The sequence below is a fragment of the Cariama cristata genome, unplaced genomic scaffold, assembly GCF_000690535.1.
Source record: "Cariama cristata isolate BGI_N322 unplaced genomic scaffold, ASM69053v1 scaffold3204, whole genome shotgun sequence".
NCBI lineage: Eukaryota > Metazoa > Chordata > Aves > Cariamiformes > Cariamidae > Cariama > Cariama cristata.
The window spans coordinates 1-17,653 of NW_009613368.1; the positions used below are offsets into that span (position 1 = coordinate 1).

The 17,653-nt window shown below is 40.6% G+C and overlaps 1 protein-coding gene across 1 annotated transcript in view; it reads left to right on the top strand.

The window, feature by feature from the left end:
- Nucleotides 1-251: 251 nt before the first annotated feature.
- The window catches only part of FBXW7 (F-box and WD repeat domain containing 7, E3 ubiquitin protein ligase), a gene marked incomplete at its 5' end in the record, with an annotated part of 19,096 nt that continues 1,694 nt past the window's right edge, over nt 252-17,653 (top strand). Inside the window, 7 exons of the mRNA XM_009698973.1 lie at nt 252-386; nt 4,739-4,862; nt 6,746-6,882; nt 8,552-8,665; nt 11,742-11,923; nt 12,987-13,212; nt 17,503-17,653. The exon at nt 17,503-17,653 is cut by the window's right edge and continues 78 nt beyond it. Coding sequence (XP_009697275.1) covers nt 252-386; nt 4,739-4,862; nt 6,746-6,882; nt 8,552-8,665; nt 11,742-11,923; nt 12,987-13,212; nt 17,503-17,653 — 1,069 coding nt within the window. The remainder of the gene's footprint in view (nt 387-4,738; nt 4,863-6,745; nt 6,883-8,551; nt 8,666-11,741; nt 11,924-12,986; nt 13,213-17,502) is intronic.

The window sequence follows — 17,653 nt, forward strand, 5'->3', positions numbered from 1 at the left end:
TTATTAAATATTATTATCTATTTAATTGCTAATCTGTATGTGTGTGTATAACAAATCATTTCTTAGCTTGTGAGTCTGTGTAGTAATTTTGAATATTTTGTGTTGATTAACTTCTCATTTTTGTGTAATTAATATATAGGTCGACAAGGAAACTTAACTTGCCTTATTGGCAAAGCAACGGCACTTACTAGTATAAACCAAACTAGTGTATTAAGCTAAGCTTACTGTTTCTTTTTGGTTTTTTCTTGCAGAGCTGGAGTGGACCAGAGAAATTACTTGCTTTAGATGAACTGATTGATAGTTGTGAACCAACACAAGTGAAACACATGATGCAAGTGATAGAGCCCCAGTTTCAAAGAGACTTCATTTCCTTGCTCCCAAAAGAGGTGAGAAATACGGGTTAATACTGGACTATGCAGTGCATCAGCTGCCACCTTCTAAAAGCTTCCATGCTAATTATGGCGTTCAGTTTTGCCAACGTAGTGATGTAAACGGATGTTAGAGGTCCACAGTTTGGTACGCTGCCATGGCACGGCTGCTGTAATTTCAGATTAACGTACCTTTATCTCTTGATAGGCATGTAGATACCTGGAAATACAGATAACTCCTTTAAACAAAATCCCAGTAGCTTTAAAAATAGCTCTACCTTAATTGGGCTGATGTGCTATGTGCTCTTTTTTTTTTTTTTGAGAACTAATTCTGTTGGGCACACACACACAAAAATTTCCTCTGTATGCAAGACCTTTCTGCACATTGTTCCCTAAGTATAAGCATTATTGTTTAATGCTTTAAGTGGTGGGGTTTTTGTAAATACTATCTTTGAATTTATCTGAGCCCTAAAAGCTCTACCAAAAAAACCCAAAAGTAAACCCAGAAAGGCACTTCTCACTAAGCATAAAGCCAAACCCTAATTAAGCAGATAACTTACAGTAAATCCTTTGCTGCAAATCAGATCACGTTGTATCAGGTTAAAGAGAAACTGAGATTTGGATTTTGGCCTGTGTGCTTTTCAGCGTGTGTAACTACTTGCTGTCCACAGAGGAGTAACTCTTGATGTCCTCACAACTAGAACATGAGGGGGGATATGAAAGATGATAAACCCAGTTTGCTACAGTTATTAAATGAATATATTTTAGTTCGTTTAGAAATGGTACTTCTGACCTTGATTGATTTTAGGGAATTGGAAATTGTTTTGTTATTTGGAGTGGGGAGGAAGTCTCTTTTCTTTTGCCAGATCTACCGCATGTTGGGTTTTCCATGTGAAAATTTCCATGAGGGCTGAAGTCTTCGCAAGTCTTCAATTACTAACACATTACAAAGCAAGTTTGTAAAAGATATTCTGGTGCAAGTATTTGGTTGCTGTGTTTCACATGGGCTTATTACCTGAAGACTGTTCTGTATCTGTTTCTTGACATTTTTTCTGGTATATATCCTATTTTTGAATACTCAGATGTGCAAGACCCTTCCTTCCTTTTATATACCGTCGTATCTTCACGAGTCAGGGAGTGTCACAGCCTTCCCTTGCTGGGTAGCGGTTGTAAGGGTTGGGAGCAATTTGTGCAGCGGGTATGAACTTAGTACACGCGACGTGCGAGTGGTATTTACAGAGCCCTTCCTGTGGCAGCCGCCTCCGTAAGTGGGAAGGGCTCGGGGGGAGGCGAAGAGTTTAGTAAGACCTCCACATGTTGTTTCTAGAGGAGCTGCCCAAAGCAGCCTTAGTTCAGAGGCAGAGGAAGGCAGCAAGGCCTTGTGTTTTGAGAAGGCAGGAGATACTTTGCCACTTCTGCATCTGTTAAGTCTGGAAATTTAATACAGAATTGATAACAGTAACTCACAGCTCAGTTGGCTTTGCATGATTTAGTGGCAAAACTAATTCAAGTACGACCAGTGATCTAGTTATGCTGTAATTAGTCATCATGTTATTATTTCAGTTTTAGCAATTTCTTCACAGAGAAGCTACTCTGTTTAGCTGTAAAACTTTCTTTTTCACTTAGGTTTCTTGTCTCCATTGTAAGCTACTTGTGTTTAATTTGTTTACATTTAGTATTTTTTTCTTGCCTCTTGAAACCAGAATATTGTCAAGTGCTTAGTTTCATGAAAGGCAGATTTCAGCAGTGAAGCTGGCTTTTGTAATTTTTGCTTCCTAACTCCCCATCACTGTCACCAAAAGTAACCAAGTTCGACAAAAATAACCATTGATGAACTAACACCATCATCTCCTCTGCTTTTTGAAGATGATTCTTCATCCCGATCTCCTCAGTGATTCGGTCCCCAGCCACGGAGGCTGGCTGCAGGAGGGGGCAACGAACTGAGCTGTTGTTGGGGTCAGTAATTCCCTGAACAGGTTTCCCTGTCAAAGCCAAGCTCCCGTGAAAGCACGCTCCCCTGAGTTGTCGCTCCGCGTTAACATCTGTAGTTATCTCCGGTGCTGTTGGATGCGATGTGGTGATTTTATTACCTGACCAGAACAAGGTGACGACTTGGACAGGAGGGCTTTTCCTCAAAAACATTTTCAGCAATGCGAAGACAGTAACTTAATAGCAGAACAACCTAGAAAATGTTTGCTTTCCTCCTGAGGAAGCATGCAGTCACACAATTAATCTGAAATGAATACTCCTGTTTTCTTGCTGAGACTTCAGAAATAATTATTGAAATTACTTGTTTGTGAAAACCAGGTCTAGAAGCTAACAGATCAGGAGTTCTGCTGAAATCAGAAATTTTGTTGGTGTTCTGTGTGTGAGTAAAGAAAAAGACGAGACTGCTTATTATTGGGTATTATTAACGCTACAGCGGAGAGTAGTCCTGAATACAGTGGAGCCAAAGGCCAGATCTTTGCTACCTGAAGTGTTCTTATAACGAGGTCCATGGGCTGAGACAAAGGAACATCATCTTTTATGCACTGCTAATCTTAAAGTCAACTGTGGGCTGTGTTGACCCTTGATGACTATTTAGATAAATATAGCCTACAATAAATGTCACCCATATGTAACCTGTTTTAGAATCCATTGGCTCTCAGGTTTTAATTAACACCATCTTAGCAAGCGTCCATATCTGTATAGATAGGACAAGTGATATTTAAACAAACTCCACTGTCAGTTAAGGAACATCCAGCAAAAATGGAAAGGATCTCTTTCACGTTTGAGTCTTGCCACAGGCAGGACTATCTGATGTGCATTAGGAAACAGGACTTCTTAAATAATTTTACATAGCGGGAATTAGGACAGAAGGTCTAAAAGGACGGGCACAGGTGTTGCTCGGTAGAGAGCCTTACACCGGATCCTAAATGCTGACTCCCTGGGGAGGGACAGAAGGAGGATTCCTCAGCTTTATGGCCGAGGGTGCACATGGGATCTAATGCACAGCTGAAGACACACGTCCCTCCAGTGTGGAGTCCTGCGTGCTCCACATGAGCTGCAGGTGATGACTTGCAAACAAGGTGTGTGTGCAGTCAAAATGCAAACAGTTCTGGTCTACTGTTTTTTTTATTTCCTGCTCCGTCACTGGCTGGTCTAGATTACTTGAAAGTAAATGTTTCTCACATAATAAGGTCAAAAATCTGCTGAGGTCAACAGCCTACGGTTATGACTTCCTTACTGAATTTGAGTCTGTGCTGCTTGGAAGGGCAGATTCTATTTATATACATCATAACTTCAGCTAAAAATTAAATAAAAAATCCTAAACACAAAAAGGTATGTCAAGGAGAAGTAAAAGTGGATGATCTGATTTCCCTGACAACTTCAGCATCCTATTAGTTACTGACAAAGACCCCACTGTTTCAGCATGTAAGTAGTTCTCTGCATCACTTTTTATCAATATTGTTCTTTCTGCAGAGTTTTTAGCCATGGAAGGGACTTTCCTGCATCTTATACTTTTACGTTCCATGACCGGGGAGGTGCATTGTTGCTGTCAAGTAGAAAAGCTGTACTTGGTCATCACGCCCTTCCTGATAGCTGTCCCTGTATTTTGGATTATGTTTGAGAGACCTCTGTCCCTGTTTAAGACTTCAGTACGTCTGAAGATCTTTGTGGAGATTTTGGGGGTTTTATCGTGGTCATTATATGGCTTAGCTCAGTCAACTGAGGTCTGAATTCTCCCGATAATCTTCAGTTTTGTCACATGGAAAATTCATCTTCTGTTTATCTTCTGGTCCTTCTGCACCCCAGTCCATAAAACTCCCTGTGACGCCCCTTCAGAGGATGTTTGCATTCTAATCGGAGAACGAGCGCTACGTACGCCGCGTTTCTTACAGGTGCACGTAGCATTCACTTGTTCTGTGTCTGGGCTTACTGAGTGCCGTTACTCAGCACAACGTACTTTCCTGTTTGCTCACAAGCTCAGCGTGGTACTTTCTAGATAAAACTCTCAAAACAAATTTTGGTGGACTTGGTAGCTAAAATAACAGATGTTACTACTTCAGTAATACTTCTGTTAATGGTTCAAAGTAATGTGGATTACATTTTAACAAAAAGATAATAGTGATTTCAGCTGACATATACTGTCTTGCAAACACGAGAATCATTTCTGATGTGATCTATATGCATTTAGTTACTTAAGATGATTGTTACACTTGCGTGTGCCCGCTGGAATGAACTGTAGCTCTGTTAAGTTTCTGAGATTGTTTAATAATTTATTGTTTCAATTTTCTGTATTTCAGCCCCTGATGTGTGATAATACTTGGAGTTACTTCACTTTTCCTTTCAAAGGCAATGCAGAAAATACACTTTTCCTTTTTTTACAGCTGGCACTGTACGTGCTGTCATTCCTGGAACCCAGGGACCTTCTGCAGGCAGCCCAGACATGTCGTTACTGGAGAATTCTGGCTGAAGATAATCTTCTCTGGAGAGAGAAATGCAAAGAGGAGGGTAAGGCTGAGCAAAAAGATGGATGTAATGGTCAAAGTGTTGCTGTCGTAAAAGGTGCGGTTCATTTACATAATAAGCTTAAAGTTTTATGAAGGCAATTCGTGTGACTTTAAATTTACTGCTAGTGGTGCTTTGAGCTATGTGGTATCTGTCTTCATTGAAAGTAGAAAGCAGAAATAATCCATGGAGTACTGGAAATGAAACTAGAGTTAAGTTTGAACTTTCTATTTATAAATTATACTAGATGGATGTTTTTGAAATACAATTATTTTTGCTTTTTAAGGATTATTTTTATTCAAAATACAGCCAAAGCAAATAAGAACAAAGATGCAAAAATGATAGGAGGTATAGTCTTGCAGTTTGTAAATAGCGTGGAGGAAAAACTGTTTCAGTGGTCGGGTGGAAGGGATGCTGTAGTTTCACGTCATTTGTAGGGGGAGAAGGTGCTAACTCAGTTTGCTTAGAGCGGGACACGCAATCCGTAAGCCACATCGACGTCACCTGCTCGTGTCAAATCAAGAAGAGATGATGGGTCAGCAGTAATACGAATGGGAAAAAAAAAAAAGGGCTCCCAGGAAAGTAGTCACATATTTGAGCGCATGAGGAATGTAAGATTTTATTAAGGAGAATTACATGAACAAGGAGTCTGTCTGTTCGGAGGGCCGAGCCCCTGCCTGTGATCTCAGAGCAGTTATCCCTCTTGGGCACAAACACGGGGACCTGTCCAGGCTGCCTCGGAGCGTGGAGACAAGAACTTGGGAGAGGTCAACGCAAAGGCTTTAAAAACCATGGCAATGTGAATGTAGCCGGCTGTTTGTAAAGGCACTTCAATGAATTGGTTTTCTCTTGCAATGGAAACCAGTTGTCTAACCTCTTAAATCTTCGCTGAAGATTCTCCTCTTACAAATTTCAGTGAAAATGCATTAAGAGGACAGAATGAGAAAAAAGGAGGAGGTTGAGAGGGGAACGAGCCTACATTTGTGAGCTTAGAAGTAAAAATAAACGTGGCTGGGCATGAGAGCACAGACAAACAAAACGGGATCGCAGCGTGGTCAGCCGTAGTGAGGTGCTCAGCAGTCTGAAGGAGCAGGCAATTCAGGACCTGCAGGTAGAGACCCCAGAGAAGGGGCTGAAGGCAGAAGAGCGAACTCCCCATGCTGGCAAGAGACAGGACTCTTGCTAGCAGTGAGACACCGTGGAGAGAGAGGCGGCATAGAAAAGAGAGGTGGGTGAGAGAATTTTTAAAAAAAATAATTAAAAGAAGTAAAAGATACCTCTGTAGTATAGCAAGGCTAAAACAAAGCACTGCCTGCTTCAGTGTCAATTCAGAAAGGGCGTAGCTATACTTAAAGTCCAGCCAGGAGAGGACAATGCCAAAAGCCTTTCAAATCAAGGAAGTAATTAAAAGCTCACTAATAGCAAGAGTCACAGTGAACGTAAAGCTAATGAGGCTGGGTGACCAGAGCGGAGGACCGCAGACAGAAAGGTTTACTTTTTGAAGGGTTCCAGGAGGAGCGTACGAGTGGTTATGGCATTTGTTGGCCAACACCCATTTGAAGAAGGGAATGTTCTGCTCCGTTGCCTCAGAAAGGGGGATCCAAACCCAAGCTAGGAGGTTGCCAGCAAGGAATGATGATCCAGAGCATTTTCAGCCATGATGACAGTGATGATTATGCTTAACCCACCAGGAAAGATGTAGCATGAGCTGGGGAGCAAGGCGGTGTCACTGCCACACGATGCAAGCGTTGGCCTGCGGGCGGGCGTTAGGTCAATGCAGAATGTGATGTCAGAGGTCATGTGAAGGTTTGCGGGGGAGAGCAGTTGGTTTTCTCGGGGGTGGCCTCATCTTTCCCCCTCCTCCCTTTTTTTAAAATTCATTTTAGGGATTGATGAACCATTACATATCAAGAGGAGGAAAGTAATAAAACCAGGCTTTATACACAGCCCGTGGAAGAGCGCCTACATTAGACAACACAGGATTGATACCAACTGGCGGCGAGGAGAACTGAAATCGCCTAAGGTGAGTTTCTGAGCTGTGTGCGTAGTGCCGTGAACAAAGCAGGAGCAACACGTAGGGGTTTTTTTCTTCTTCAGACCAGGCAGACTGTCCACGCAAAAAAAGCAATGTATTGTTACAGAAAAACAATAATTTAGCTTACTCTGAGTTTAAATTAATTTCTGAGCACAGTATTAGCAAATCAAAATGGGATTCTTCATACAGCAGAATTCTTTCACTGCTGTTCTAAAAATTTCTGAACCATTTTGTGAATTCCTATAAATATAAATGCCAGTCTCTTTGAGACAGATAATCTCAGAAACTTGATTGGAAATACTTAAAATTAAATGTACACACACATCTCAAGTATATATAAATACATATATACGTATGTATGTAATCGTAGAGCTGGGCCATGTCGCAACAGAAAAACACTCCACAACTATTCTGTGATCATTCCATACTTTATTTTTATACATGTGAGCAGCATAAGACAATAACTTCATTCCATGTTAAGATTTTTTTTGTGTTTTAAAATACTAAAATTCTTTAATGACATTGATACAGAATCATTGCATCTTTTCCAATATGAAGCAATACTTTAAACCTTTTGTAAAATAAAATGGCAACTGTAATCAAAGCCGGTATTGAACAAGCAGTGAGAAACGTGAAGAAAACCCCTATTCATAGCCTTTTGAGGTTTTGAGGCAACTTGCCTGTTTTCTTGATTACTGTACAACAAAACAGTTCAAAAAAAAAAAAGGAAGGAATAAAAAAATTCCCATGGAAAACCTATGGCTATATCCTCTGTTTATTTGGCCGTGACTTATGTACATCTCTGGCAACGGCTCAGTATTTCTTGCTTTGATACGCCACATCAAGTTATCTTGGAATTATTATTAAAATTGCAGCCTCAGGCATTATCCAAATGCCCATTTCATTTCAATGAACATCTTGAAAAGTGTTCAGATATCTTAAATAAAAAATTCCTCATCCTGTGTATTCTGATAAGGATTTTTTTGCTGTAGTGCAGTAAAATACACTGAACTGCAGTTTTTCCCAAATCAAGCATTGAAAATCCCACGTCTATAAAGCAAGATTCCCATCCACATTTCCAGCACATGAAATGATCGCTTTTGTTTGTATTTAATTGTGTTAATGGTTTTCTAGTTTTTTAGTTTGGTGCTGCCTGGCATTTAATAGATTACAATGCTTGGCTGGTAAGGAAAGAAAAAAAAACAACCCCACCATAGTCAGCCTTGACCACCGAAATACAAATATGCAGCAAATAATACAAGCCCATCCTTTTTGTTCAAGATTGAAACAACTCTTAAAAGTAACTCAGCTGAAAAATAAAGAGATGGAGTAACTGCGGAGGAATTGAGCAGCGTCCAGTTACTAACTCAGCCTACTTTTAGTAGTGATTTTTCCTGGTCCGTTCAGGAGGCTTACCGTAACTGCAGTGTGCTTGCTAAGCAATGCACCAGCACGCCATGGAAGAAGGAAAAGACCTTCTTTGGTCCCAGCTGGCGGTAAATTAGACTTGACACATGGGATTAAGGGGCCTTATTATTATTGAAGCAACTCTAGCATTTTATAATTTATGAATCAGAAGAGCACTTTGTTTCTCCTGCTTCTCTCTAATCTCCTGCGTTAAATTGTGACCGTAGGTTTTTATGTTCTTTATCGTCAGGTGCTCAAAGGCCACGATGACCACGTGATCACATGCCTGCAGTTCTGCGGGAACCGAATAGTGAGCGGCTCTGATGACAACACACTGAAAGTGTGGTCAGCGGTTACAGGCAAGGTAAGCCGATTATTTTGCCAAATTCCTTAGGAAATGAGCTACAGGTAGAGCACCGGTACGTCACAAGTGCTGCTGCGCCATCGGAGCGTGCTGCAGGGTGGTCTTGAGTGCCGTCTGGTACAAGAATGGGGAAAAGTACCGGTCAACATTTGGGTCATCTCCTCCTCCACAGAAACTAGTCTAGTTCCGAAAAAGTCACCTTGGCGTGAAATTGCAATGCCGCTCATGTTACCATTGGCATATGTCCTTGTTCTCTTGGCAATTCTGCTATTCTTGTGGAGTCGTTTGTGACATGGATGCTAAAGAATTTGGACAGATAGGTTACTTTATCTTCCTTAAAGCTTAATTTAGCCTGCTTTTACTCCTCTGGATCCCCCTTTCTCGCTTGTCTTCTAGCATTCTTTCTGTTGTTTTCAAGTTATTGAAATGGGGTGTTCATTTTACTGGCTCTGATTTCAAATACAGCTTGTTTTTCTTTCTAAGCTACTATATTGCTGAGCCACCGAAAAAAAAAAAGTAACTTGCTTTAGGTTTAAATATTTCCTATTAAATTATATCCAGCTCAGGCAGGAATTTAATAAGCTTCAATAATTTAATTTTGGCTTAAAGAAGCAAAACCATATGTGCAATCAAAAAGACAGTACTGAACATTTCACTCATGTTAGAACATCACAGCTCCTCAGCACGCAGATTTTTTTGTTTTAAGGTGACTGACTGACCGTGCTCCAAGGATCTAGAAAAGGTCTCAGGGAAAAACAGTACTTTTCCCTTCTAGACTGGTATTGTGTGTACTTGGCTTTGTTTTAGTGAGATAGTTAAGTGAACAACAGGACAGCTATCGAGGATAACATGTTTAAGATGTAAAAGGTATCCACTTTGCAAGATTGAAGCTGAATGTATTAGGCATTTGTCTTTGCATGCCTAGAAGATCCTTGATGGGATTGTAAATACTACGGTGGGGAAGAATAACATTAAAAGCAATAGGCAGCCTCACCCTGCCTCTGTTGGCTTCCCTACAACAAACTGTCTAATGAGGGAACGCAGATTGAAATTTACATTTTTTAATTGAAAAGGGCAGCCTGAACTCAAATGAAAAATACTTCCTTTGTACAAACCACCCTCTCAAGAGCAAAATGTTCCTTTAAATACAGAAAATTGATCATAATAGCATGACTTAGCAATTCCTGTTCGGTAATTTTTTGAAAGTAATTACAAATCCTAGTGTGACTATTTACCCCAAACCTTTAAGAGAGCCAGAAATTGTATAGGAAAGATGGAAGAGTGCTGTATCAACCCTCATGCTTACTGATGCTGAAGAATTACTAAAATAAAAAAAACCCTAAAGGTTGCTTTGTGCAAATGAACATGACTAAATAATTCCCTTGACAGATGTAAAGCCCAAAATAAGGGTTCTGTGTTCTTACTGCTTCAGAAGGGTGATTTCTTAAAATATGAGCAAATTGGCTGAAATTAAAAAAATGGGAACTGTAAAAGCAAGTAACAAACAGCTATGAAGTGAAAAAGATGGATGTGATAGCAGTGAATTAAGCTAGGAGCCAGGAATTGCAGAAGACTGGTAAAAAATGTTAAAGAATAGGAAATCTAGGTACAGCAAAAAAGCAAAGCATTTTCAAGGACGTTAGAAAGAACAGGATATTAACAACAGAAATTAGTATACTATCACTGATGCAGAAAAAATACTTATTTGGGGAGAAAATTCATGTGATGGAAATACAGCATGCACAGTGATAACAGAACACTTCATTTCAGCAGAAACTCACAAGGCTGTTAAACAACAACTACCAAAGTTACAGGTTTTTTCATTACATTTGATCCAGATGATTTTTTCTAAAGGAACCTGCGGGGTAAAATTGGTGTTCTTTTCAAAAAGTGTGAGCACAAGGAGAAGATCCAAAGGATGGCCAGAAAGCTAAAATGTGTCTGTATTTATAATGAGGTAAACTACAAGACCGGGTATTTAGGATACATAATCTCAGATAAAAAATATTGGACTACATCAAGAGGAGTCAACTAACAGTTAAAGGAAGGCCACGGCAATTAATGCCACTTAGCATTAGATTACAGAAAAAGAGATCATCAAACTGGCTTGACCTCTTTTCTCGTGCACTTACAGGTTTGATAAAAATAATAGCGCAGAAATAGATGGCAATGTGCACCGCACGACTGTATCCCCATGACACGACTGAAGAAAATAGAGCAATGCAAAAATCAACATGGCACATATTTAAACGGGTTAGAAAGTGGGTAATTATAGAGATCATGTTGTTAATGTAAATGCAGAACCTTCGTGGAGTGTCTTTCTAGAGGGGTCTTGCAAGGATCTCTTCTTGTCTGTGCTAATTAGCACTTATTGCTGCCTGGTGAGAAGGCCTGTATAGTCATCACTTGTACGGAGTACAGGCTGAGAGATGGAGCCAAGGCATTGTTCCAGAGCGACGGTGGTTTTATGGAAGTAGGTGTGAGCAAACACTGTCTCTACATGGTGAGAAATCATGTCATCCGTTTGGGATCAAAGAGGGTAGGCTGTGCTTATGTAGTGTGGGATTCTCTCCTGGGCAACAGTAGAGCCTGGAGAAGGTTTGAAACGTGGTTTTGCAGTATTGATGCTGTAGCTATGGCTTACAGAATGTGATGTTTCTTGGATAAACAAATAGAAAAATACACTAAGAGTATATGGTTTATAGATCGGTGGTAAAACTACCAAGTGAATGCTCTCTCCGGTTCTGACACTTACGCTTCTAAAAAGCAATTGGAAAACCTGCAGTGACTCAGAAAAATGCTGGGAAAATGACTCAAGGCTGCAAAACATGCCCTGTATTGAGAAATTTGGGAAGACAGTTTAGTTTACCAAGGGGAATATTACAGGGAAAACTTACAGTCGAAGTACCGACAACGGACAAGCATTTTCTAAAAGGTGGGATGTTCGAGTTCCGTCTCAAAGCAGTCTCCAGGGGTCTTCCGGCTCTTGCTATGAGAGACTGCTGTTACCTCCCAGATTACTTAAGGTTTCTCAGCTCTGTCAAAAGGGTAAACTAAGCAAAATATTTCTTTTCAGTGTTTGAGAACCCTGGTTGGGCACACAGGCGGAGTCTGGTCATCACAGATGAGGGACAATATCATCATCAGTGGATCTACAGACCGAACGTTGAAAGTCTGGAACGCTGAGACTGGAGAATGCATACACACCTTGTACGGACACACCTCCACCGTGCGCTGCATGCATCTCCATGAGAAACGGTAAGGCCTTGTCCAAAGCTGCGGCCGCGCTTTGGCTTCTAATTTACACTTGTGCTCCCAGAAAAGGCCGGTTAAACTTGGGTACCTTATCCAACACTGAGTGAAATATAAACCAGGCAAAGCATTCAAACTAAACTACACAAATCAACACAAGGGAGGAGATGATTAATAGAAGCAAAAGCCTAAGAGTACTAACTAAAGAACAGAAAATTGAGTCATGTACTTCATAAAGTCACATTCTGTGTTATTTCAAAACTAATTTCTGTGTTACGCTGTGATCCAGTCTCCCACACTCCGAATAATTTCTCTTTCTTGTCAATGCGACAAACTTCTACTCATTTTACAGAATGACTTTTTAAAGTATCATCACTGCAGTATTTTATTTAAATTTTAACTGATTGTATCATAATTTCTGCAATAGTAAACCATGTCTTGATTCAGCAAACATTGGCAAAGCTCTTTTACTTGGCTGTGGTATGGAGCTGTTGACAGAGTGTCTGTTGGTTGCATTTCTTCTTTTTTGAAGAATGAGGAGGTTTTTTTCTTTATCAATTCAATTAATATTAATTCCTTCTCATTTCTGTTCTTGCCTAGAAAAAGCTTTTAAAAGTATAAACTGAAAAAAATGAAGTATCATAACTGTTACTTTACTAAAACTTCTAAAGATCATCTTTGTTTAATTATTATAATTAGTTAACACAGTCATCAAAACAGAATGCTCATAGCACTGCCTGGAGCACAGCATATTCATGAGCTTTCATAGACAGATACAAGAGTCCACAGAATTTCTCCTGGCATTGTTTCGCTGTTCAGGAATGAAGCGCCTTTTTTAAACACTGATTGCTAATGATAGCAAATGGACAGACCCTGAGGAGGTGAGTAGAGCAAGGAAGACAAACGCTCAAGTCATTTGCGACCCTAATAAAATGTGCCAAACCAGGTGGCTAGTGGACTAATGCTAATTCCCAAATGAAAACTTGTAACTGATTTATACCGCAGTCTAATTGTTTTAATACTTTAATGTCCAATGCTAAGTACCGGGGGGGTTTTCTTGTTCCTCCAGAGTGGTCAGTGGGTCTCGAGATGCTACACTGAGAGTTTGGGACATAGAGACGGGCCAGTGTTTACATGTTCTGATGGGCCACGTAGCTGCAGTTCGGTGCGTTCAGTACGATGGCAGAAGGGTTGTAAGTGGTGCATATGATTTTATGGTCAAAGTGTGGGATCCAGAGACAGAGACCTGTCTGCACACACTGCAAGGGCATACTAACAGAGTCTACTCGTTACAGGTATGTGATTTTCATCTGCTGCTTTAGTTTCCTTAAGTAACATGTAAAGTCTGTTTCTTTCACCTTGATTATTATATTGTGGGTGGCTACTCCAGAATTTTACAGGCTGTAAGAATATAGAGGGATCTGTGATAGTCCCCTCTTCCATTTTGTTACACTAGTTATATGCTGTCTTAATTTAGAAACTGAGATTTCTTTTTTAGAGGAGCTTTTTTTTTTTTTCAAAGCACCCAGTACAACAAAGCCCAAATCTCTATAGCAGCAAGTTTAAGTAGTTTTGTGGGTTGCTGGGTTGTTTGGTTGGTGGCTTTTTTGAACTCTTGCATGTATTTTAGAGCTGTGTTTTTGCTTTCCCCAAAGAAATTCTAAACTTACTGTTTTAAATAAATTAGATGATACAGTAATAGAAAACGTGCCAAAAACCCCATTGGATTAATGTGCTGAATTATGCAGATGTTTATTCTGTAGTCGCATCTTCCAGTTCCAAACTGTAATTCACTGTAAGGCTGAACCTAAAATTTTAATGTTCTGATGTAAATCTCTGGCCTTCTACTTCCTCTTCTCTGAGTAGAGGCCAGATCTACAACTGTGAGGCTTTGTCAACAGCTGCATGTTATTGTAGGTGCAGGTTATTATGGTACTGCTGTGTGGCACGGCTCTCTTGCCTCCCAGTCAGCCAGACTGCTCATCAGAACGAAGCTGGCAAAGATACAGATAGACCTCATGTAGACTCTTCCTACCTTTACTAACCCAAGAGATCATCTTGTTCATTCATAGTGCCAAAGCATCACTTCCAGGCGTTGAAAGGCGAAAGAAATTAATTTCATGCTTGTGCCTGTTCTCACCACAGTCTGGCAGGACTTGAAAAAGAAATGAACAAAGACAGTTCAAAATCGGGAAATTGCATTCGGCATGTAACTACTCTGGTTTGTGGCTCAGCGAGTGAAGCTCAGTGCTAGAGACAATTTTCATAAAGTGTATCTTTCATAAGGTGTATCTCGCCATAATAGATTAAATGTGAACAAAATACTGAATTGGTTTCCTTTCCCAAAAGATGTAGTCAAAGTTATCAGAAATCTCCAGCCCTTCTCTTACGTTCATATGCTGAGGAGTATTCTCTAGACAAGCAGCAAGCAAGTTAAAAATGCTGTACTGCCTACCTGTCTCTTAAAAATATTCCAAAGATTGTATTTCATCTAGGGCAGTTTGGGAACAGTATATGTTACTCTGCCTTACCTTCACCAGTGGCTCTTGTTTTGGCTTATGAATATTCATGTCTTGCTCTGATACTGTAGTAATAATGGATCAAATAATTGGGTTATGTTACACACCGATAGTATTTACACCCTGTAAATGGAACTTGGCATTCTGAAACAAATTTCGGGGGAGGGGGCAGGAGGCTACAGCTGTTTACAGTTTTAAGACAGAAAGATTCTTTAAAATTAGATGGTGAGCTCCTGCCCTTTGGCCTGAAATAGCCCCAGACGGCAGAACTCCCATGAACAGAATAATCGGGCTAACCAGCCCGTCCTCCCCGTCCCCGCTCCATGGCAGGTTCTGTTACACCTCAGCATTTCCCCATTTGTAGACCCCCAACCTTTTCCAGAGATCCTTATGCAGCAGTTGAAGACTACTGACCATGTTGTGTTTTCTTACTCTTAGCTGCCGCCTTTGAAGTAATCCACAGATTCTCAGGGTTCATGGGTAACAGCTCAACCACTGCTCCAAACTGTTCTCTCTTTGACTATAGCAATAGCAGAGTAAAGTTTGCCTTGATGCCCAGCCTTCAAGCTCTCTTCCTGAATACCTTGTATCCATGGAATACAATTAATTTGCAGGAAAGGGGGAAGGAATTCAAAATCTGTTACATCAATGTGGTTTAGTTCTGTTCAGGAAAGAAAAACATTCTGTAGTGCTTCCACCCAACAAGTCTGCTGGGCTGCTTAGCACTCCTTGTCCTTTTATCTGCACTCAAATTAGTTCACATCCTCTTTTGAAAGCAGGGTGCCCAAAACAAGATGCAAAATTCCAATCAACGTCTTATCAATGCTTACTAGAAGTGAAAAGTTATTTTATATGCCTTGTATAGCATACCCCTATTTCAGATACCCGGGTGTCTTTTTTTAGTGTATTTTCAACAGCAATGCAGTGCATAGAGCAGATAAGCCGTCTGTACGTGCCAGTCACTCTCTACATTCTTTTGAACTTCGATGCCGTGCTTAACCGTGTTTGACTGTAGAGATCTAAGATGTTAGTTTTCTGCAGGTTTTATAAAAAGAAGCAGTCTCAGAGAGTTGAGTTCCCTTAATTGGGTTCTTTCTTTGCCGTTATTAGACACCAGTCAGCCCACACGGAGTAGTGTCGGAGTGCCCTAGCTATAACAAAGACTCCTGCCCAGCCTTCGTCCTCCCAGGCTGCAGCTGTACCTTCATTCATTCCCTGCCAAGCTCAGATCTTCACAATTTTCTCTTGACTTTTACACTCTTTGCTTTGGGTCAGTCCTACCATTTCAAATGTCACCCAGATCCTAATGAAACTACTAAATGCCAGACCCTGTCTGGAACTCTTTCTGGTATTTCTAATAACGCTGTGAACGAAGTTCTGACCAGGATAGCATCCCTGCCTCAAAGTTGCCTCCCTCTTTGTGAAAATATAACCAAGACATCTGCTGTTTCACATGGCTTTTTACTCTGTCACAGAAAAAAAGTCATATTGGTTAAGATCATTTTCCCACAAATCTGTGTTTGGTGCTGTTTACCGCACCGCTCAGGGCTTCCAACCAGATTGATTATTTGTTAGTTCCTTCTGGAAACTGAAGTTAGGCTGACTGATCCATAATTCCCCATCTCCCATCATCACCTGCTTCAGTAAAGGAAGGAGTTGTATTTGCCTTGTCTGTCTTCCACGGGTTCTCAATGATAGCAGCAGATGTCCCTGAGACTGCCTTAAAACAACTTGCCTTAGGTGGGGTTTTTTCCCCATTCTAGGACAAGCTGGTACTGAGGTGTCAGTGGTGTCAGCCTACACTCAGATGGCTGAGGACTGAAGCAAAAAAAAAGTTAAATAGCCGGCTGCACCTGGTGTTTCCTTCCCACCGAGGATAAATGAGCTTTTTTATTATTTTGGCCTTCCTCTTGTTTGGTTGGGTTGGGTTTGGTTTGGGGGTTGGTTGGTTGGTTTGTTTTCACAGAATAGTGTTTTATCATCCTTAACAGCTCTTGCTAGTTTTATCTTGCTTTGTGCCCTGCCTTTCTGGTTTTGTCCCAGTGTGCTCTTTTAAACATATCTATTGATGTAGTTTCTACTTTTTGTACAATCCCTTGTGCTTTAGCCAAGTGGGTCTTGGTAATTTACTACACTTCCTATCTTGCCTTCACACAAGGGTAGTTTGTGTCTTCTTTAAGAAAGTGCCAACTCTTCTGAACTCTTCTTCCCCTCAGAGAATAGATACATAAAAACCTCATGGGAAGGAAGTCTCAGTTTATTGAAGTATTCCTCCTTGAAGCCACTGGTTTTATTCTACTGCTCTTTTCCCTTCCTTTTCTGAGAATTCTGGACTCTTATGTCATTGTCACTATCACACAAGTTACTTTCCACCTTTCTATTCTCTACACGTCCAGCCTTCTTGGTCAAAAGTGTCTCATCCCTTAGCCGATTTCTCTACATGTTCATGTTCTACATATTTTTATTCTATATAGAATATATCCCCAGAAAAATCCAAGAATTTGGACAGCCATGTATGCCCTTCTCTACAATGTGAAGTTAAAAGTTCCTTACTGCACACAATTACGATTATAAAATGGCTAAATCCAGGATTTTTCAATTACATTCCTTCCATTTTCCTGTGTTTTGACTTTTGTGTAGATGATTCTGGATTAATGTTGCCCTTCTCCAGCTTAAAGTCCCTCTGACTTGTGAAGAGCAGGTTTGGCTTATTAACGTCTTTATTGGGAAAACTATATTCTCTTACTGTTGCATGCTGCAGTACAGTCCAGGTTCTGTTGTTTAAGGGAGTTGTAGTACATTCAAAAGAGCAGGGGTTGAGAGGCTTTCTCCTCGAGCCGCACACCTCATAGCCCATGTCTGTAACAGGAAACGACACCGACCATCGGTCAGTCCCCTGCTCCTGTATGAGACGTGGCCACCTCTACTTAGGCTGAATTCGTACTTGGTCACGCCGTTTCTGAATATATATAGCATCTAATGTTGCATTCAGTGAATTAAACGCTTAATAGCCTTCTTTGTAAGATCCTAATACAATTGTTTGTAACAGATTTACCTTTCTTGTAGTTTGATGGTGTCCATGTAGTGAGTGGATCTCTTGACACCTCCATCCGAGTTTGGGATGTGGAGACGGGCAACTGCATTCACACGCTAACAGGCCACCAGTCTCTCACAAGTGGAATGGAACTCAAGGACAATATACTCGTGTCTGGGAATG